Below are 21,571 nucleotides of genomic sequence, written 5' to 3'. Positions count from 1 at the left end.
TCCTCCGGGACTTCAGACCCCCTGGAATGAGCTTTGTTCAGAAAGGGAGAGAATCGTATTCTCCAAGGTGGGAGTAGAGTCAGAGGGTGGAGGGGGAAAAAAAATGCACGGAAAACCGGGAGTTCTGGGCTCTGAGACATAATCCACGCAATCAGGAGACACTCCCTCCCCGTGGCTCTGCAGATCTGTCTCTCCCTGGCAACAAGCAGGTCCAGGGGGCATCTTCTGAAACCCTTCCCGTTTATTTTAAGGGCAAACTCACATCAAGAACCCAGAGGTGAGTGGCTCCGAGTGACAAAAGAGTCGCACTGAGAGGGACAGGGCAATCTGCTTCTCACACCAGGCTGCAGGCTGGGGAGGGGGAACCGGGAGAATGACAGAATCCAGGGCTGGCCAGAATGAAAGACTGAATGGAAGAGCCTAATTTACACAGGAAGTGAGCACTTACCAGACCCTTCATCTCAACACACAAAACCCTCGGCCATATCTGGAAGCAATTACATCCAGTTAACATGATCTGCTTGCCACTAAAATTAACTGCAAACAGAAATATTTTTCACTTTTCCAACAGGGGATGCCAAGGTTTGGCCCACACCAGCTACCCCCAAGCCGTCGAACGTGGCTGTTGGGGAGTGTTTAGCAGCTACCCAGCTCGCAAAAACAAAACCCACTCTTGTACCTGTCAGGACACAACAAAGTAAAAGAGTGGATAATTATGAAGGGAGGAAGGGGAGGGAGGGGGAGTGAAAACCATCGTGCTGGAGATTGAGGAAAGAGGCCAGGCACGCGGGCCCTAAATGGGTCTGCAGCGCTCACGAGTCCAGCCCTGGCTCTCCACACTCAACTTCAAGGGAAGGAAAATGTTTTTAGAGACGCTCAATTTAGCAGTGCTTCACATTGTTTTTAGGTCCCATCTTTATCCCTTCTGCCAAGGGGACCGGGGGTGGGGGTATGCAGGGAGGTAGACTCGCAAATGTTAGCAAATCCTTAATTTAGCAGAGCATTTAGGGGACAACTGTCACGATTTCACTTCTGCATTGAGGACTTCCCATCCCTACTCCGTGAAAACACCTTCCAAGCAGCCTTCACCTGCTCCGGGAGGGGCAGGAGCCTCTATTTATTTGAGATGTGAGACGTGCACGGTTTTCCATGCAGAGGATGGAGGAGAGAACTTGCCTCCCGTGGGCACGTACACCCCGAAATGGGCCAGCGCCCCATCTCCAAACTCTCCCCTCCCCCCGCCCCACCCTCCCGCCCAGCATCAGCTGCCTCGATGCGCTGACCACTCCCCGTCCTTTCTCTCTGCACCCAGCCCGCCAACTGGAGAAGAATTTATTTTCCCTGGAGCGACTGTCCATGATGCCAGAGACAGATGGGACAGATTTGCTTTAAACTTCCAAAAGCAGGCATCATCTCCAACCGCTTCCCCGCCACAGGCCCATCATCCCTGGGCCGGTTCACTCCTCTGTCACCAGGGTCCTCTAAAGCAGCAGCAGAGGCCAAGGCAGAAGTAACACATCCATTTGCCAGACGGCTCACAAACATCTTCTCTCAAAGAGGCAGGCCAAAACTTCCCTCGGGAACCAGGTCAAACCCTGCTCTTCTCCACAAACATCACATTTACAAACGTTACTCGCACGCAGAAGAAGGAACGACTAGGTAATTTTTCTTGGATTCCAAGGCTGTGATGAGGAAGGAAGTCTCCGTAGGTGAGACAGGCCCTCCTTTCCAACTTTTTTAAAAACAATATTACAGGGGCACGTGGGTGGCTCAGTCGGTTGAGCGTCTGACTTCAGCTCAGCTCATGATCTCACGGTCTGTGAGTTCGAGCCCCGCGTCGGGCTCTGTGCTGACAGCTCAGAGTCTGGAGCCTGCTTCGGACTCTGTGTCTCCCTCTCTCTCCCTCTCTGCCCCTCCCCTGCTCGTGCTCTGTCTCCCTCACTCTCAAAAATAAACATTAAAGAAATTTTTTTAAATAACATGACAATGAGGGAGAAAGAAAGAGGCACATCCTTTCAACGCCGGCCACAGACCGTGCCGCCCCAGGGCTGTATATGTCCCGAATGAACCGTCCATGGGTAAGATCAGGACAGCACGATGAAGTCCACATTAGAACTTCCTCTCAGATATGAGGAAGCGGGTGGTTAGGTATCTCGCCGGAGCCACAGAGCTTCTAAGAGGCAGAGGATAAATTCAAAGCCAGGTTCAACCGCAGACCCAACGCCTCCTTCCCAGCTGCCCAGTCTGCAGCCAACAGTTCCAGAAACTTCTGACACTACAGCAGTGCAAAAGCCAGCCAATCATCGTCCCCTGAAACCCCCCCTCCCGGGCACAGCCGTGCATGGGGGTCTCTCCTCCACCCACCCCCAGGCTCCACACACCCACAGAGGCACACGCTCAGCTCTGACACTGCACAGCCATCCAGGCATGGAAACGGTTAAGTCGTCCTCACTGAATAAATCAAAAGTTCAAGGCTGCAACATACCACAATGATTCCCTCTTTACATATGACAAGAACCAGAGAGGGGCTGAAATCCCAAGCATCCTGAGCAGGGTCTCCCCGGCCCGCACAGGTTACGCAGCCAGGGTCAGGGCCGCGGACCTTTAGCGGCAACATTCATTTCCTGAACAGGACAAGTTCTCCTGACCATAAAGCTAATAGGAACTTCCTCGCACGGCGAGCTCCGGCTGACAGGGCTACTTGTCACTGGCCACGCAGGAGGAAAGTGCTGGTTCCCATTAGTGGGTTATGATGCCAGGTGCTACTAATAAGGTACATCGGCAAGAAACAAGAGCCTGCTAAGTTGTCTCTCCAACTCTGGAAGTAATCAGGCCCGGCCTTCGGGGTTGGGGAGGGGCCTTATTTCAAGAAAGGGTTGGGGAGAGGGGAGGGTTGAGCCACAGGAGACCCCGACAGCATCTAACCTGCTCAACGGCTAAAATAAATACGTTTCAAACAATCCCTCCGCATTTCCCCCAACTACCATAAAAGACTCCCCCAAATTAACACTAATAATGTTCCCCACGCCCCGCACTCCAGGCCTGATGGATCACCGAGGGCCGTTACGGTCAGCCACATCTGCTTCTCACTATGGCAAAGAGAGTCGTGCCAACACGTTTAATGGCATTAAGATCACAACCCTCAGCTAATCCACTTAGAAGCAGACACTGGGCCAGGGTGGCAGGGGGCTCAGCGAGAGAGCGGCCCCCTTGTCAGGCTGGGGTCACAAAAGAAGCGGGAAGCAGGGAGGCGGCCCCACATGGGAGTCCCTGCTGTGTGCTTTATGTTACCTGGTGCCTCGTTTAACATGTTTAAAACCGCACTGGGAGGTAAAGGACTAAGCTCACTTCAGAGGACAAGAGCCTGATGATTTGGACAGGTGAATTCATCTGTCCAAATTCACGAGGGAGCACCAACCTTCACACCCACGTCTACCTGGCGTCACACCTTGTCCCCTACAAACACGACGGTCTGGCAGTGTGTCTGTCTTGCTCTTGACACGCCTGGTGGTGGTGACCTGTGTACGTGTAACACCCAGTCCTTACTTATGATTTCTGCGGAATCGAAACGGCCCAAAAGGGGCACCTGGCTGGCTCAGTCAGAAAAGCGAGTGTGCAACTCTTGATCTTAGGGTCATGAGTTTGAGTCCCATGTTGGGTACAGAGATTACTTAAATAAACAAATAGACTTAGAATAAAGGAATAATAACTTAAAAATAAAAAATGGCCAGAGGCACCTGGGTGGCTCAGTCGGTTAAGCATCCAACTCTGGATTTCAGCTCAGGCCACGATCTCAGGGTTCACGAGACCGAGCCTCGCGTCAGGATCTGCACAGACAGCACAAAGCCTGCTTGGGATTCTCTCTCCCTCTCTCTCTGCCCCCTCGCCCCCTCTCAAAAATAGACAAATAAACATTTAAAACATTTTCTTTTAATTACTAAAAATAGTAAATGGCCCAAAAGTGGGGAGAAGTCTAAGAAACAATTCTAACTGGCCCACAATTTCTCCTCTTCATCAAAATTTCTGTGACCAGGGATGCCCCCACTCTTTCGGGAAGTCCTTCCTCCTAGCTAACTTGGGTTCCTCCTACTGCAAAGCTGGACACAATCCATTCCTGCCGAAGGAAATGGGAGTCTTGAGGTCAGAGTCGACAGCCAGCTAGAAATTTAGAATCGAGCAGGTTCTGGCGAGTTTCCAGCTGAAGTTTCCATACTGACAATAAAGTACCGAGTCCCCTGCTTGCAGCTGCAGAGATAACCCTCACGTAGGCAAAACCCAACCATAGTTTTTCCAGACTGAGCCAGCATAATAAGGACACTGGGGCTTTTAAGGGGAAACAGTAGAAAGGGGAATTTCTGATTATGCTGGCATGAAATTAACAGCATGGAATTTTTATTTTTGTAAGTGGGTTTCTTTTTCTCTCCCATTTTCTGTTTTTTGAGTCAGCATAAAGGGCCCCCATCACCAGAAGCTGGTCTCTCCGGGTCGGTAAGAGATGATGCAGGATGAAGTTCTCCTGGCACTTCTGTGGCCCCGACCCCTGAAGACCTGAACCCTCTGAAGCAAACAGCCCCCTCGCTACTTTCCTCCTCGCGAGCCACCAGAGGGGACCGAGCGATGAGCCCCCTGGTCACCGACTGCAGGAAACACAGAGCCGGTCCTTCCTGATCCCTCCTTCCCTTCTGATTCCATCAGGGGCTGCCGGTCCAAGCAGGGCATTATAGGAAAAACAGTGAAGCTCAAAGCCCTGAGCACAAGCCCTGGCCCCACCATGGGCACATCCATTGACCTCTCGTGCTTCCCTCTGCCCATCAGGGAATTCACAACTAATGTCCCCCTTACAAGGCAGCCAGAGCATGTGAGAGTCTGCCTCTGAATGCTCTGAGCACAGAACCTGGTAAGTACCAAGCCCCGAAAATGCCGTTTGCCAAACCCACCATCAGAAGCATCCTACACTGGCAGTGGGGTCAGGGAGGAGCTCTGGAAGGCCCGGCCACCGCAAGCCCAGCCTTCCCTCAGTAAAGTGGGGCCTGTGCTCCTTGTCTGTGCCTCGACCACAGCGATGTGCTCGGCGGGCCACACGCACGGGCTCTCGGGTACTGGGTGAGCCTGCTTGGCAATTGGAACTGAGGCCGGTGGAGTGCTGCCCAGCTAAATTTAAATGAGAACTGGAATGACTCATCAGGCTTCAGGTCAATGGGACAAAGAGTACCCTGGCCACCAGGGTACAAGGAGATCGGCTTCTGGGGTGGGGGGCGGGGGGGGGGAATGCACGTGCTCACGGTCGTCAGCCCCACATGGTGTCTGAGCCGCAGTTTTTATCAACCGCCTCGGGGGGAAAACAGGACCTGGCCCAACACAAACACAGTTCCTACCCTGCACTGCCTGTGTGCCCCGTTTCACAACAACAGCAATAAAAACACAACAGCAAACATGTAGGGAACACTCACTTCGTGCTACCGTTCCTTGCATTTGACATGTATTTGCTGATTAATCCTTGTAACAACCCAGTGGACAGGTTCTGTCATTATTCCCCTCTTACCAGGGAGCAAATAGGCACAGAGAGGTTAGGTAACATCACCACGGTCACACAGCTGGTGAGCGGTAAAATCAGGATTCTGGCCCAGAGAAGTCTGATTTGCTCAAAACGCACATTCACCGTGAGTAAAACGTCAGAGGGTAAGGCAGTGGGGTTGCTATGGTCAATTTTTCTTTCTACCAAAATAACTGCCATTGAGTCACGGCTTCCACCTAATGCCGCTGAAACAGAACCTGAGAACACCTTCTGTTATTGAGGAATGTTCTGGAACCCTCCAACAGGCACACTGAGGCACACCTGCATTCATTTATCAAGATTCTTAGCTCTCACCCTTGGGCTTTCAGATAGACTGGTTTTAAAGTCATTTATTTAAAAAAAAAAATTAAAACTGATTGGAAACGTTTGCCTCCTGAATTAGCAAGAAAGGAAAGAGTTGTGAATGGAGTTTGATTTTAACAGTTTAGGATAATCACTATTTTAAAGATTCATAAATAGAGCTCCTAGAACAAGCAGAAGGAAAACGTGTGGCTGAGCTGAACACTCTTCCTCTCCCTCCAGCAATTAGCAGCTCCATCCAACAGTGACAGCAAACGTAAATGGGACTTTTCGCACGGAGACGAAAGACGCAGTCACTTCCCTCCACTGGAAATAACACAGAAGAAATCGTCTTCAAAATTTCCCAGAGTGCCATCTAGATCCCAGACGACTCCGCAACCCTACGCGAGTAAAAGTTTTAAAAAACAAAGGGCAGACAGAATCAAATCAAAGAGACCCCCGCCTATTTCAGCTGGCTGACTGCCAACCCAGATTCCAAAACAGAGCAAAATTCAATCAGCCAAAAGGACTTCACGAGAATGTGAGTGAGTACGCACGGAAGGGGCAGAACTCAACAATCCAGAAAGAGCTCATCCAAGCACCTAGTTCTACAAACCAAGGGATGAGCCTCCAGATGAGAGAGAGACCAACAGTGGTCTCACGGCCAAAACCCGTGGAACAGAGGCTAGAGGCCCGGTCCACGCCCCAGCCCCGCACAACGCCACGAAGCCTCCTGCCATCCTCCAAACTTCACAGCTAATGACTTCTCCAAAGGAAGACCTCCAGGAGTACAGGAGGTTATGATCGCTAAGTCATTCATCATCCCCCAAAAGGCCACTTCCTGGAAATAGAAACGGATTCGGAAAGGATTGGGGCAAATCTGTGAATGACAGAACAACCATAAATAGCTACTCAGAGAAGTCGGGCTCTGCCTGACCTTTAGGATCGACGTCAAGGAAGATGGCCACAGCCTCCGACGGTGGTATCTTCGGGATGGTGTTGGCACCCAGAGACTAGGTCAGATGGATCTGACCCAGAACGGCGATGCCCATGTGCTTATATGGCCTGGCGCAAAGTACCCAGGACTGGGAATCAGAAGGCCAGTTGGGCTCCTGACTCTATCTATTTATAGCTTCGTGACCTTGGCCAAGTCATTTACTGGCTCCAAAGCTCAGTTTCCTCGTCTGCAAGTTGGGGCTGAAAATGGTCCACAGTCCCACTAGATTACCCAAAACCCCTGGGTGCTTCAGAAATCCAAACTGTTCAGATTTCAGAAAGGTACTACGGGTCCTATGGTATTCGCCAGTCCCAGAGGAGTCTAGGGAAGCACTCTGTAATCAAACACATTAATATTTTTGCAGCAAAACATATGAATATTCAAAGTAGGTGGGATAAATATAGCCTCACATCAGTTCAGATCAGGTTTTGCCACTAAATGAGTTGCACAAAACCTTTCAGCTTTCAAGGCTTCTCTGACTTTACATTCACAGATACGGAATGACGGACCTGTACCCGCTTAGGGGAGGCTGTGGGGCTGAGAAAGTCATTAAAAGTGCTTTGCAAAGAAGAAAGTGCTACAGCTGATAAAAGACACGGTTAGTATTATGGCTGCGTCACCAGCAGAGTTTGGTGTGACCTCAGAGGTGCCTGAAGCACGGGCAGAAGGATGAAAGGCGACCAAGAGTTAAAGGCAACCGCTAAACTCCCCAAAGCGGCCGAAACCAAGGTCAACAGCTGCTGGCCCTCCACATGGTCAACCACTGAAAACAGAACAACGGGTCACCTGAGACAGACCGAGGCAAAGAGCCAGGCCAAATCTGTCATCTCAGCTATGTGGCTCATGCACCCTAGAGCCGGCCCCAAGCAGCCTCCGGGAAGGGCTGCACACACAAGTCCAGGGAGCTGGCTGAGATCACTTCTTGTGTTTCCTGAGCATCTCTTCGAGACCCAGGCTGGAGCTCCTTCTGTGCACGTGCAAGAGATCCCCTCTAGCTGGTCTAAGGGTCTGCTGTAGAAGGTCCAGAGGCCCCTGGCAAACCAGACCCCGCACTCTGATTCTGCAGCACTCGACTCAGAAACATATTCAGACAAGGCTGTGGGAGCCTGGGGAGGCTGAGGGCTACGAATGAAGCCTGGGTTCACACCTAAGTCAACCACACTGCCCCCTGTAATCTTATCAACACGGGTATAGACTCTGAGAAAGAGTAGGTGCGCCTGGCCCAGGTGAGCTGATGCCTACATCAGATCCAGATAAGCCTTCACGCAGAACAGCTCCAGCCTTTCAGAGACAGAGAGAGAAAGGAGAGAGATGAACACAGAGGGCAGGCCAATCCCAATCTTCCAGAAGCATGCTGTGACCCTGCCTCCCTCAGATACCACCCCCTGTGATGTGAGCACAGTGGAGAAGGTTGTAGTATCCAGACCTTTCTCCTGCATCTGCCCGGAGAATGCTGCTGGTCTTTGGGCGTGCTGCCCTTCTGGATCCTCCAGGTAAGTAAGCCCATTTAATTTACGGAAGGAGTGTCTTTGTCCAGCCTCTCCATCAGCCTGTTAGAGGACTACAGAGGACACTGCCTGCGCAGGGACCCATTGCAGGGACTACGACTTCGCTGTTCTGTCTGCACGAGTCGCGCCAACAGGCTCGCTCTCATCAGCCTGGGACGGAGGGAACCTAGTGGCAGGATTCACACCAGGCTCTCTCCCTCCTGTACCACTTCCCAGCCCACCCCACCTCCTGCCTCTCCATGCCCTTCACCACGCAGCATACAGGCAACAGTTAACTGCTGGGTACGCAACCTTCAGCAACACTTTAGTCTATGGCTTAAAAGTAAAATAAAATAAAACCTGTCGCTTGCTACTTTGTCACGTTCATCACTGCTATGTTTCCAGTCAATTGCACAGCCTCCCAACCAAACCGCCCCCTCCGATTGTTTTGTCTCGTCCTTTTGTTTGTACTAGTGGTTGTGAGAAACAGGAAAGTAGCACCCGCACCCAGGAGCTTGGAGGGGGAGAGGAAAAGCCTCCCCCAAAGTACGTCTCATCAGGAGCCAACGGGCGGCTAGGGGGGAGCAAGGGCCTAGAAGCCGCAGGAACATTTTCTCCCCTTCCTGCTTTGTTCGGTCCTCACAGCTTTCCACCCGGGGCCCTGTCCTCAGCTCTAGTTTCTCAGGCTGCACCAACTTACTTTCCACCCTCAGTCAAAAGGCCATTTGCCGTGTCAGCAGCCCATAGTGAGGATCCCTGGACCAGTGCCTCGCCGTCATAAGTTCCCAGGGACAGGGACATTCTCTGTACCGCCTTGCGGCCAGCACAGCCCCAGTGGAAGGCAGCACTGTGGATACTACACTCTAGAATTCTAGAAGCCAAGGGAGGCAATGTGGAGACCTGAACAAGATGGGGGACCAGCAGGTCAGTCCGTCACCAGCACACAATGTCACTCACTGCTCTGGGGATTTCTAGATGTTCCTTCGTCAATTCAGCCCCACGCTGTGCAGACCATCTCCATTTTTAAGAATAAAACACAACTCGGAAAGGTTACATAACTATCCCACGCTCTCCCGGCGAGATGCGGCTAGGTCCACAGCCAGGCCTCCGCCTCTCCCCAAGAGGACAGAGGGTCCCACAGAATGGGAGCCTGGACGGACCTCCTGGGAGAGTGGGATCTTCTGTGGCCCTCCCAGAAAAAGACGCCATCAGGACCAGAGGAGAGCCAGACCCAAAAGAACTTTCCACCAGACCCCATTTCTCATCGCACCTATCTGAAATAATCGACATCCGGAGAAGATGAGAAATCTATCTGGTCAAGTTTGGGGAGGGGGGTTTCCTCTCTAGGAAAGTTTGAGCAGACACTAACACATCCTCGGTCTATTTCTGGGTGGTGCAAGCATCGAGAAGATACACTCAGCAGCGGTTATTTTTCGCACCCACCGGAAAAACTCGGCTACGGTTGGTTCAGCGGCACTTTCCGCAAGGTAGGTCTCAGAGGCACGGATCAAGCAGAGGCGTGGGAGCAGGTTCCGGCTGGTGTCGGGTAATCGCTGACCCCCAGGTGCCTGCCCGGCCCCCACACCCTCTCACTCACATGCCCTCCCGTACCTGAACGGGCAACAGAGCAACAAGGAACGGGTGGAGGAAGACGGTTGCTCAAGAAACCACCCCAGATCAGCCAAACAGCAGGCAAGAGGGTGTGTAGGAAATGTTACCATGGATGACCACCAAACTAGATTTCCTGACACCATTCACCTGACCCAGGGACCAGAGGATACAATGATGGCTATATCATCACAGCAGGTGCAAGTGAAAACCAAACCCACTACTGATCCTGCCCATGTTTACTCTACTCATGAGCAATTCTCAAAACCCTGTGTTCTGTAGACAATACCCTCTTCAGCACGGAGCGACTCCAAGAGGCAGCAAAGTACAAGGAGGCTAAGACCTGAATTCGAATCCAACCCTGTCTCTTACTCTGTGTGACTCTGGGAAAAGGTCTTAGCACCCTCCTACATGAAAGAACATCCCCACCTCAGGGGGCTGCTGTAACAAAAATGTGACTCCATGTAATGCATTTAGTATTGAACCAGGCAGGTCATAAAAGCTCAATGTATGGTCATTTCATAGAGAAAGTGACAGGAGCCAGAGGGGAGCCAGTGCTAGCCTGAAGTCGCATTCCATTCAATGTGAGCAGAGATGGGATAAGAGTAAACGGCTGGCTGCAAAACCAAGACTCTCATACCCATCCTTCCTTCTTGAATTTAAATCAACTCCCTCTAAATGTGCTGGCAAAGGGCAGAGAATGAGCAGGGAAAGGAAACATCCCTGGTGAGAAACGTTCACCAGGCATGGCTCACATGGTTTATGTAGCATCCAGCCCCCGCCCCCGTGCCCTCCCCACACTCCGGGGACCTGGGGACCTATGTGCCTGAAATCCAGCAACGTGGCCAGATCCAGGCCACGGGAGACCTTCTCCCCCAATCCCACTTCTCTTCCTCCAGTTTATCAGTCACTTCAGGCAAAGGGGACCAGACCGAACAGGAGAAAAATCAAAAAGGAGCCCGGAAGCAAAAGGAGAGGAAAGAGCCTGGGAAGAGTCTGGGCCCGTCAGTTCCCCAACACTTAGGAAACACCCAAGGCCCCTCTCACCACATTTGAGACTGTGCCCTCCCCTCCCCTCCCCCCATCCCCCCACCCCCCGGACTTAGAAACTAAGTGTCTTTTCACAAAGAGCACGGAGGACAAGGGGCCAGGCCCCAGGGCTGGGGGGTAGCTGGGCACGAAGGCACAAAGGCAGGGTGTCGGGAGCCAGAAGCCTGGGGTTGGGCTGCGGGATGCGGGGCTACAGAGGGCCCTACCTGTGCTGTTCCACGGCCTCGTTGTCAGGAAGCTCCACCCCACACACACTGCACTGCTCCCCGATGGTCCGGCTCTCCGACTTCATGCCCACAGCCAGCTCCCCCAGCTTGCTGAACAGCTCCCTCTGGATGAAGCCCTGGGGCAGCAGCCCCCCGTAGGTGCTGAAGTCCATGGACACGGCCAGCGCAGGCTGCACGTGGAGGCCAGAAGTCACTGAAGACGGCATGCTCAGCACGGCGTCGGCCTTGTGGTTGGGCAACACAGAATAGATGCCCAGATGTTTCTCGGCCGGGGGCGCAGGGTGCTCCGGTCGGCTGGGGGGGCCCTGGGCAGCCTCGACCGGGGGCGGCAGCTGCTCGGCGCTCTCCTCGCGCCCATAATGCAGCTCCCGAGCGCTGGTGATGACGCTGCTGCGAGTTGGGGTCCCGGGCCCTTCTTTGCTCCTCTCCTCAACCTTGTCCCCGACCGCGCCCACCATGCTGGACTCAGTGGCCCCAGGGCTGTCCTGGCCGGGCACCTCATCCACCTGCATCATCTCCGTCTTCACCTCGGCCACCCCACCGTGCCTGCCACCCCCGGCCAGAGCTGGCTCCTCAGGCCCTGCGGGAGGCTGAAGAGTTCCCTGCAGGAGAGACTGTCCTATGGTCATCAGACTGTCCACCGCAGCCTTGGTGGGACTCATGGCCGAGAGACCAAATGAGCTGGAGACGGAAGGGCTCTGGTCCACCATGGGTCCAGGGAGGCTCTGAGCAGCCACACTGGCGTACCCACTCCCCTCGCTGGAATGCTTCGAGATGAAGATGTTCTTGAGGTACCGAGCTTTGCGGTCCTCCTCCTCCTCGGCCGCGCCATCCGCCATGGTGGCCTCCGTGTCATTGTCGTCTGAGGCCTGGATGGTCTCCAGGATCTTCAGGCACTGCTCCTCCAGGTACTCGATCTCCAGGATCTCGGCTGCATACAGTAGGTCATCCAGGTCCTCCGCCTTGGCTTGCAGTGTGGCCGTGTACGCATACTCCAGAATCTGCTGGAAGGTCTTTGGCGAGAGGAAGTCCAGAGTATAGTGCTGGCTGTTGCGGTGGAAGAGGATCTCAAACATCTTGCTGGTGCAGGCCAGCACGGTCCGGTGGGCATGGAACTCCTGGCTGTCCACCATGATGACCACATCGCACAGCGTCCCGGCCAGACGCATCTGGTTGGCCTTGCACAGGAGCCCCGTGGGGTGGCTGGGGTTCTGCAGCTGGATCATGCCCATCTTTGTCAGATCCATGGTGCTCCCCTCGGCTCAGGCATGAGGCTCTCTTTCCTTCCTGGCTCTGCGTGACGGGGCTGGGTGGGTTTCCTGGGCCAACCGAGAGGGCTGGAGGGGACGGGGCGGGTGGAGGGATGAGAAAAGAAACCAGAGAACGAAACACAGATTAGTTAGCGTCCTTCAAAGTAACAACTCAACACAGAATACACATAAGCCGCCACCCCCCCCCCCCCCCGAGACAGTCTTGGTGAATTTAACGGAAAGAAGGGGAGGAAGCTTCCTAGAACTCTGCACATCTGCCTTTACAAGCCCAGGTACGAAGAGGGTAAAGACCAGGTTCTGCCACAGCATCTGCTTCATTCGCTGTTCTGTGACATGTTAGATCAGCTGAGACAAAGTCCTAGGAGTCCTGGGCTTGCTTTGCATGGGAGAGCGAGGGGCTCCTGCACATGGGCAATGTGCATTAGGAGGAAGTGCCCAGTGCAGAGGTTGACCCCTTCCTTCGGCCAACTAAAGTGATCAATCTTACTCTGAACCCCCTGTGCAGTAAACCTCATCTTCTAAACAAAGTTTTTCTAAATCCTGCCTCACTGTGGCAGCGGGAGGAACACGGACAGGCCCACCTGGAGGCGGCAGCCTATAGTCCCGGCCCCCACAAATCCGCAAGCAAGGGCTCTCTGCTGGCCCATCTCACGGCCAGCCAATGCTTCCTAGGCCTCTGCCCTTCCTCTCTTCTCAGGGCTGCAAGGGATAGACACACCTCCACCCCGGCCCCCTCCTTAGGCAACAACAGGAACACACACACACACACACACACACACACCCCACACTAGCCTGGCTTACTTCCACCCGTAGGTGCCTCAGAGCTACTGTAGACGCAATCCGAAACCCGCACTGTGCCCGTGCACATACTCATAAGAGATGCCGCACCTACCTCCTGCCCACAGGTGCCGAGTGGACGAGAGGATCTACAAAACGTAGGAAAATGGGTCACGAAAGACCTAGAGAGAGAGAGATCATAGGAAATGTGCACCCCTATAGCCAGGAGTGCACGTGCAAAGTACGTGAACTCCAAGTGTGTCCAGAGACTCCCAGGTCCTGTGCCCAGAACACCAATTGATGCTGGACGCTGCATGAAGGCACCAGAAGTGATTCTGGCACCACCATCTACTATGTGAGTTACTGCCAGTATGAAAAGAGCGCCGGCTGGGAGACAAAGGCCTCTCCCAAAGCCTCCTTCTGGGTCAGTAACAGGGCTCTGGGACTCCCTAACCGGCCTAAAGTGTTAGAAAGACCTCACCCACATCCAGGTGTCCCTCAGTCTATGCCTTGCCGAGGCCAACACTGCAGTGAAACCAACTGGAAGCAGAGCACAGGCTCTCCCTGGCTCTTCAAACGCTGTTTACCTCCGCCCCCAAAAGGAGCCCTATTGGCTCCGGAGCCAGAAATCTCACGCAGAAACGGTTAACAAGACGGCTAGTAAAGACGCTTTTGCTGCCCTCCATGGGGTGGAGAGTAAGGCCGTCAAGAGTGGCACTGCCACTCACCGGCGCCTTGCCACCGTGCGCCTTCCTGCAGACCTAAGGGCTTCGGAGAACTAGCACGGGCGATGGAAAGAATGGAAGCTGAGCTACCCGAATTCCTTCCCCAAAGCAAGCGCCCTAAGTCCTGCGAGCAATCGGGGTGCTCTCGGTCAGCCGACCCCCACCCATGGCTCGGCGCCCGCGGTTGTGCGGGCGCTGGCTGCAGCGCCCAGCGCGGCGGCGCGAGGGAACGCCGGCGCTAACCCGCAGGAGCTCTGGGGATCGATCCCGCTCTCACACGCCCCCAGTCCCAGCCACCCCCACGGAGACTTGGAAGCGACTTCTGCAAAGTTGGGGAAGCAACTTTTCCCGGGGAGCCGGACGGCAAGGGAGAAAGAAAAAAAAAAAAAAAAAGGAGCCGGGTTAAGGAGGAGGAAAAGCAAAAGAGACCCGGACGAAAGGCGAGAGTCCGGGCGGGCTGGACGCCTGGGCGAGAGCGCGAGGAGGCGGACCCGCCCCGCCGCGAAGGGGAAGCACAAAAGCCCGACAGCGAGTTGTGGTGGAAGGAAAGGCGAGAAGGGATCTGCCCGCCCTCCCTCTCCGCCCCAGGGCCGTGACCCCCGGCAGCGACAGGCAGGGCGCCCAACCCCGGCACGCTGCGAGCGTCCCGGGGAGCGGGCCAGTGAGTCGCCGCACCGCGCGTCCGTGCGTTCCAGTGGGTCCGCGGGCGGGCGAGACGGTGCGCATTTCGAGCGCATGCGGGAGCGTTCGAGAGGCTGTGCGAGCGAGCCGCCGGCGCGCCAGGTTGGGGAACGCATCCCGAATGCATCAGGTGCAGAGCCGAGGCACCCACCGAGCGCGGCTGGGCGCACAGCGAGCTCCGGTGCCACGGCCGGTCCTGCCGAGAGCCGAGGAGGGCCCGGAGCCCAGGAGACCCTCTGGGACTCCGCCACGGCCGCCCCTCCCCCCCCCCAAAAACGGGTGGGGAGTCAAGTCCAATCCAGAAAAAAAGCCCACCACGTTTTTCAAAGAGAAAGAAAACCCAAGTGAATCCGAGTCCTGCTCCCCTCCTCCTCCAGATCCACTCCTCGGATCCTAGCTTCCCAGCCGGCGGGCGAATAAACACAAATAAACCACAACCCTATCGCGCCCGCGCACCGGTCCGCATACATATGAGCACCCACCGGCTCCCCGCTCCTCCGCCGGCCGCTGGTCGTACAAAGCCTCCGGTTCCCCAACCCTCCGCTCGCGCCCTCAGCCTCCGCAGACCGCTCTGCCCCCCACCTCTCGCCCCGACCCTGCCCTAGGGCGGAAGGGTCGGGGAGGCAGCTGCGCCCAAGCTGACAGCCGGGGCTCCACTTCTAGCCGACCCCCAACCGGCGGCGGCGACGGCTGCCGCCGCAGGAAAGGAACAAACCAAATAAAATAAGGCACGAGCCCAGCGGCCGAGTGGCCGAAGGGAGCGCGCCCCTCGGACCTCTCCAGCCCCGGGGCGCCCCGGCGCGCGCCTACGGCTGGGCGGTGCGCCCCTCCCGGGCCCCTCACTCACCGCTGCCGAGCCGGGCGCTGGGGGTGGGTGTGCGTGCCTCTTGGGGGGGGGGGGTGTGCCTGTGTCGGGGAAGGGTGTTGCTGGGAACTGTTGCTCTCGGTATCACGGCGGCAGCGGCGGCATCGCCCGGCAGTTCGCAGTACCCGCTCTCATCGCCCTCAACTCCTCTCTGCTGCGAGGTTAGCAAATCACCACCGGCTGCGGCGCCTCCGCCGCGTCCCACGTCAACGCCGAGCCCCCTCCCCTGCGAGGCCCCGGCGCCTCTCCATCTTTAGTGCTGGCGGCCGAACCCGGCTCGCTGCCCACAGCTGCCCCCCTTCCCTCCCCCCTCCCGCGCCGTCCCCGGGCTCAGCCCGCCCACCCCGCCCCCCCGCACTGGCCGAGCCCGCGCGCGCTCCCCGCCCCACCCCTCCCCTCCGTTCCGCCGCCTCCCCTCCCCTCCCTTCTCCGCGCGCCGCGCTCCGGGCTTCGCCTGACATCTAGCTGCTGCTGGGGCGCCGGCGGCTGCCGCTCACCGGCCCAGCGGAGAGGGAAGAAGGAGCTCGCGGAGAGAGCAGTGTCGGGGACTCGGAATCCTAGGCGGGGGCAATGGAGGTGAGGGGCGAGGAGCAGCCCCCACCTTCGACCCCAGGTTTTTAATTTCCTTTGGACGCGGGTTTTGTTCTTCCCTGCTGCCCCGGGCGCGGAGTGTCGTCCCCGGCTCCGGTGTTTGCCCGGATTCAATGTGTGTCATCTCGCCTTTCACTTTTCTCCGGGCTCGGGGCTGCAACCCCTGTACCCCGACATCAGTTGCAGAAGGGCCCTTTCTCAGCCCGAGCCCAGGCCTTCTGTGTCTCCAGGCACTGAGCAGCCCGCTTGCGAGAAGTCTCCAGGCGCAGTTCCCAGGCCCTGGTGAGCCTGGTGCCAGGGGGATCCGCGGAGATCAGTCGTCGAAGGGAGACCCCTCCCGCATTTCAGCTGTCGCGATCCCTGGAGGCCGAGGTCGTGAGGCCCCCTCCCAGTCTTGAGCATCCCTTGGGCTTTGCATCGGTTGGAAACAGCTCCCAACAACTGCTCCCCGCTCAGCGCAAAGTCTTCAGGGGGCGAGTGAAAGCTTGAAGAAGCTTAGAGCCCCCCTCCCCGCCCCCCTGCAAGTGCCTCCTCCCCTCAGCTGGCCGCTCCACTTAGAGGGTGGCGTTGAGATCACTAAGCCAGGGGTAGAGCAACCAGAAGAAATCGGTCTTTCCTCCGGCGCTGCAGAGTCCCCTCTCCCCTCCCCCACCCCCCCTCAGCCCCCCGCAGTTCCTCTGGACTTGGCGAAAGTAGGGGGCACGAGGTGGGAAGCTCTCTTCTGGACACCGGCCTTTGAGGCCCAGTAAAGTCCGGGATCTTGGGAGAGAAGGTGGTGGTGAAGAGCGCCCTCCTTGGGTCTCCGGACAGTCAGCCTTGGAGGTCAAACAGTCTTAGCAACGCGGGGCTTTGGTCCCAGAGACCGGTCCCCATGCTCCGTCCCCGACGCGCCGGCGGGTCAAAGGTTTGCTCTGGACTCACACATAATCGCATTCCTATGCTTGCCTCTGGTACTGTCCCAGACCTAAAGCCAGGCCCGAAGGACTGTAGGGTCATGGAAGGTGGCAGACACCAACTAGAAGCAAAAATCTGCTTCTGGGCAGCTGAAGGCCAGAATTGGAAGTGCTCGGTGTTAGCTAGAGTGCTGAGCCAATTCCATCCCGGAGAGTATGCTCCTGTCTCTTCCTAGCAGGGAAAGTGCTCAGCCCTGCAGGAGTCAGGAGAGAAGAAGGCAGAGAAGCACCCTTGGGAGTGAAGGGAGGCAGCCAGTTACCCTCTGATAGCAGTGAATAGAGCAACGTCCAACCCAACCCTGGAAAAGCCTGGTCCCTGGGTGTTCATTTTGATTAACAATAAAGAGCAATAATTCCTGTTTACAAACTGTTTTCTCTAGCTAAGGTCTGCACTGTCTGTGAGGGGAAAGAGACTTAAAGAACTGGTCTGCAGGGAGAGCACGAGGAGAGGGACCTAAGAGAAGAAAAACCTCACCAGGAGAAGAGAAGAAAGTCATTGAACTTCTTGAGCCTCTGCCCAGACGGTGCCTGCTGAGGGTTGCTGCCTTGCTGTCCACACCCACGCACCAGCCCCTCCTAAGTGCAGTAGCAGGAGAAGCCCGCAATTAACCCTTGATCCTAATCTCCTATTAATCCTCAAATCAGAGTAAGGGAGAAGCCTCGGAAACAATGGGAGAGCGAGAACAATCCCTCCGTGGCCCTGGACTCCCCCCCCCCCAACCCACTCCATGCCACATTCACTCTATGTGAAAATCTCCCTTGCTTCATAAACTCTGCCCATTAAAAAGCCCAGCCCTTGTTAGTAAGTGTTAAAGAGAGATTAATGCCTGAATTTAAGAGGTGGAGGAGGTAACAAAAAGGCGAGGCTGTGGGCTGAGAGCCAGCATTGGGCTCCAAGCATTTCCACTTAGTGCTGCAGGCAGGCTGCGCAGCGGTTTGATAAGGTTTATTGGGCCCAGATAAAGTAGCAGCTCCCCCACCAAAACTGGCACCATTTGTAGCTAGAGCCGTGTCCTTGGGTCCCCCCAAGGCTGATGAGAATCCCCAGTTCAGAGAGCTCATATGGTGGGGCACCTAAAAACAAGCAGGATGGAAAATTACAGGAGAAAACTCTCTCTCTCTCTCTCTCTCTCCCTCCCTCCCTCCCTCCCTCTCATTCTGTCTCTCTGTCTCTCTCTCTGTCTGATGTTCATGTATTGGTTGTGATTTTCTTTCTTTCTTTCTTTCTTTTTTTTTTTTTTTTTTTTTTTTTTTTTTTTTTTTTTACTTCTTGAAGGGTATGGTAAGGGAAGCTGGGACATCAGCTTGGACAGGTCTAAAAACAGGAGAGACCTCAGTCTTGTGGGGAGGTCATGCTGGAGACAGGGGAATAGATGGATTGACCTTTGAATAGAATTCCATGTTAAATCTTGTCGTTCTCTCATCTCCTTCTTTATTCCCATACCTCCCACAGGTATGAGCCTTTCAGAGCTCAGTTTGTGGAAGAAGGGGATATATTAGGTCTAAGGGATCTTATAGGGAGGAGACCGTGGGAATAACTCGTTGTGAGCACCGACTATGAATCTTAACACATTACCTATATTGTATGATGTAATCCTAGTAACAACCCTATTCAGGCAGGTGCCATTATTTGCCCCATTTTTCAGATGGGAAAACTGAGGCTTGAAGCAGTTAAGCATTTCACCCAAGACTGTAGGGCTAGTGAACATCAGAGCTGAGGCTTCAAATCAGACCATTCTGACTGCAAAGCTCTTGATCTTAACTTCTAGATTGTATAAGCCTCTGGCAAGATAGAAAAAGGAAAACAGCTTTTGATTTTCCTTCTCTTAACTCCACTGAGGCCAAGAGCTACACAGCCACCAGGCAAGCTGACGGCCAAACCATTTCCCATTGAATCAGACCACCTGGTAAACAGACTTAGCTCACTTTCCCTCCTTCCCCAAAATCGCAGGCAAAAGTTGAGGAGGGAGTTTTGAATTACAATAAAGCTTCAACCGAACAGATTGCCCCTGAAGAAGGCAGTGTTATTCTGTATTCTGATTGTGTGTTAATGAAATGTTGCAATTCATTTCGTTCCAACACCTCAGCTGGAAAATAGTTGTAAAATTTAAAGGTAGACTTTCCTATCATGATAAATAAATCAAGGACTCCTACCTCTGGGCGAGCAGCAGCCACTTTGCATACTAAAACCTTGAGATGAGTGCGAAATAAAGCCTTTTTGAGGAGGGATACCAGCAGTGGAGCCCCTGAAAGGAAAAAGTCTCCGGAGCAATTGAGAACTCCAGGTTGCCAATGGAAGATGCACCAGCTGTCACATGCACTCTTAGATCTTTGACCCACTGGGGACTCTTGAGGGAAGATACAGTAGACTTACTGTGTCCTTTCTTGGAAGCAAAGGACCTTATAATGCTTCAAGGTCATAATTGCAAATATCTACCAGGTAGATGCAGATGACATCAAAAACTATACAAAACCAAATTTACCTTCCATGCGTATGTTGATGGTTCTCTTTGGTTCGTCTTTTTTTTTCCCTCCCGAAGTTTATTTATTTTGAGAGTGCATGAGCAGGGTAAGGGCAAGAGAGAGGGGGAGAGAGAATCCCAAGCAGGCTCCACACTGTCATCACAGAGACGGATGCAGGGCTTGAACTCACTGACCATGAGATCACGACCCCAAACGAAGTCTGGACGCTTAACCGATTGAGCCACCCAGGTGCCCCTCATCTTTTTTTTTTTTTTTTTAAATCCTTCCATGTCACTTTTTTAGATGCCCCCTCCAAAAAACAGAGAGGGAAATAAAAAGGTGACCTGTAGATTCTGGTTAGTTGAAGGCAGAAAACCAAATAAGACAGCTCCTCTGATTAGTAATTGCCATCTCTTTTCCCGGTGGAGTCTTGGCTAGTGGTGTTTACAAAGTTGGGCTTCTCCTCCAGGTGCTAAGTATGGCCTTCCTCTAGTCTGCTGGGCAGAGAGTGATTCTCAAAGGGAGAAGAAGGGTTATTTCTCTTAGCTCCTAAGGTCTTGGGCCACTTGACCCCAAGATCTTCCTGCTTGCGAAAGAGAAAGCTTTTTCTTCTCTCTCTCTCTCTCTCTCTCTCTCTCTCTCTCTCTCTCTCTCTCGGTCTCTCTCGCCAGCATACTGCAAATGGTGTTGAGACCTAATGTTGTCAACTCAGATAGCAAATCTGAGTTGTTATTAGTGCAAAGATGCCCTGAGGGGGTAGGCAGTGTAGATGAAATCTGCAACGGATGTTATGGGGAAGTGTGTTTATAATTATAATGGGATTTAATGTACACTGGGACCAGATGATGGCGGCCATTTAAAAAAGAGATGTTTAATAAGAGAGGTCCCTTAATGACAGGCAGCAGGGTTCAGGTCATTACGGAAGCAGCACGGTGTTTCACTGGGTGTCACAAACCATGTGCTAGTTTTATGGGGTTCCTGACAAAGCTTTGGGATGAGACATAGCGACCATTGCTGTCAGCTATTGGGCTATTGGGCACAATGTTTTAATGTTGTCTTTGAAAGGGGCTCCTGCATTTAGGAGAGAGGCATTTTCTCTGTTTCTCAAACACACATAAGCACAAACACACGGGCCTGGGGGCCAGCACTGAGTAATTTGGGTGTCTCTGGAAATCTGCTTTGCTCTGAGAAAAAGGGCCTCAATTTCAAAACTAAAATTTTGTAGCCGTCCAAGGGTGAAGGGTGAGGTGCACATGCAGCGTGTGCAAAATGAAGCAGTATGACTCCCATTCCTTGTAACGGGAGTCCCACAGCTAAATCCCCAGGCACCATGCTGAAAATTAACCCCCAAGTCCTCATCACAAGCAGGGCCTTCTTTTAACACTTTGGTATTTCATCGCAGGGAGGCCTGGGAGAGGGGGAAGTATGGGCCATTTTCTTCTGCTGTTTAACTTTAAACAGCCAACTGTTTAATTTTTGAGGTGTTTAATGGTACGGCTTTCAATCTAAGACAGCTGTCATGCACCATGAGTACTATCATTCCATTCAAAACCTACAAGGGCATGCAGAGAGAAAGGGTCACGCATGCTCCTAGGAGAGGCCACGGGATGCACCATGGTCTGGAAACACAACTCACGTCCAAGGCGAATTATTCTATTTGTCCCCTGATGTGAGAGAAGTGCGTGAAAAGTACGGTGTTCGTCTTATGCAGGCCTCACCTAGGATCACTGTGTTAACTGCTCACAACGCACACGACCAGTCTCAGAGTTCTAGAAGCAGAATATTTCGTCCGTCCCGCCAAGGAGAAAAGCTCTGAAGTTCGTGATACCTGAACTTCCAGTATCAGAGGCTGAATTTCTGGAAAAGTACTCTGCAAATTAGAAGTGGTATGTCAGGGGCGCACAAGCCACCAGATGAAATGATTTTCCTCAATGACAGGAAATTTAAGCCAATTATGTTAAAATTATTATAGCAAAACAAACGTTGGTATCCTGTGGAGTGGAATTCAAAATTTGTACGAAT

The 21,571-nt window shown here is 53.8% G+C and overlaps 1 protein-coding gene across 5 annotated transcripts in view; it reads right to left on the bottom strand.

Moving 5' to 3' along the window:
• The window catches only part of ZBTB16 (zinc finger and BTB domain containing 16), a 196,091-nt gene extending 178,615 nt beyond the window's left edge, over positions 1-17,476 (bottom strand). Inside the window, exons 1-3 of one of the 5 annotated variants that reach the window (XM_045482869.1) lie at positions 15,525-15,859; positions 13,387-13,453; positions 11,203-12,560 (exon numbers count right to left, since the gene is read on the bottom strand). In XM_045482869.1, the coding sequence (XP_045338825.1) occupies positions 11,203-12,470 (1,268 nt within the window). In that variant the 5' untranslated portion in view covers positions 12,471-12,560; positions 13,387-13,453; positions 15,525-15,859. Of the gene's footprint in view, positions 1-11,202; positions 12,561-13,386; positions 13,454-15,159; positions 15,483-15,524; positions 15,860-16,143 lie in introns of those variants that run through there. The other 4 variants (XM_045482870.1, XM_045482871.1, XM_045482868.1 and 1 more) reach the window with 4 other exon arrangements.
• Positions 17,477-21,571: the final 4,095 nt, after the last annotated feature.

This window comes from Leopardus geoffroyi, chromosome D1 (assembly GCF_018350155.1).
Source record: "Leopardus geoffroyi isolate Oge1 chromosome D1, O.geoffroyi_Oge1_pat1.0, whole genome shotgun sequence".
NCBI lineage: Eukaryota > Metazoa > Chordata > Mammalia > Carnivora > Felidae > Leopardus > Leopardus geoffroyi.
The sequence above is the reverse complement of the archived record's forward strand: the minus strand, read 5'-3'. Positions and strand labels throughout refer to the sequence as shown.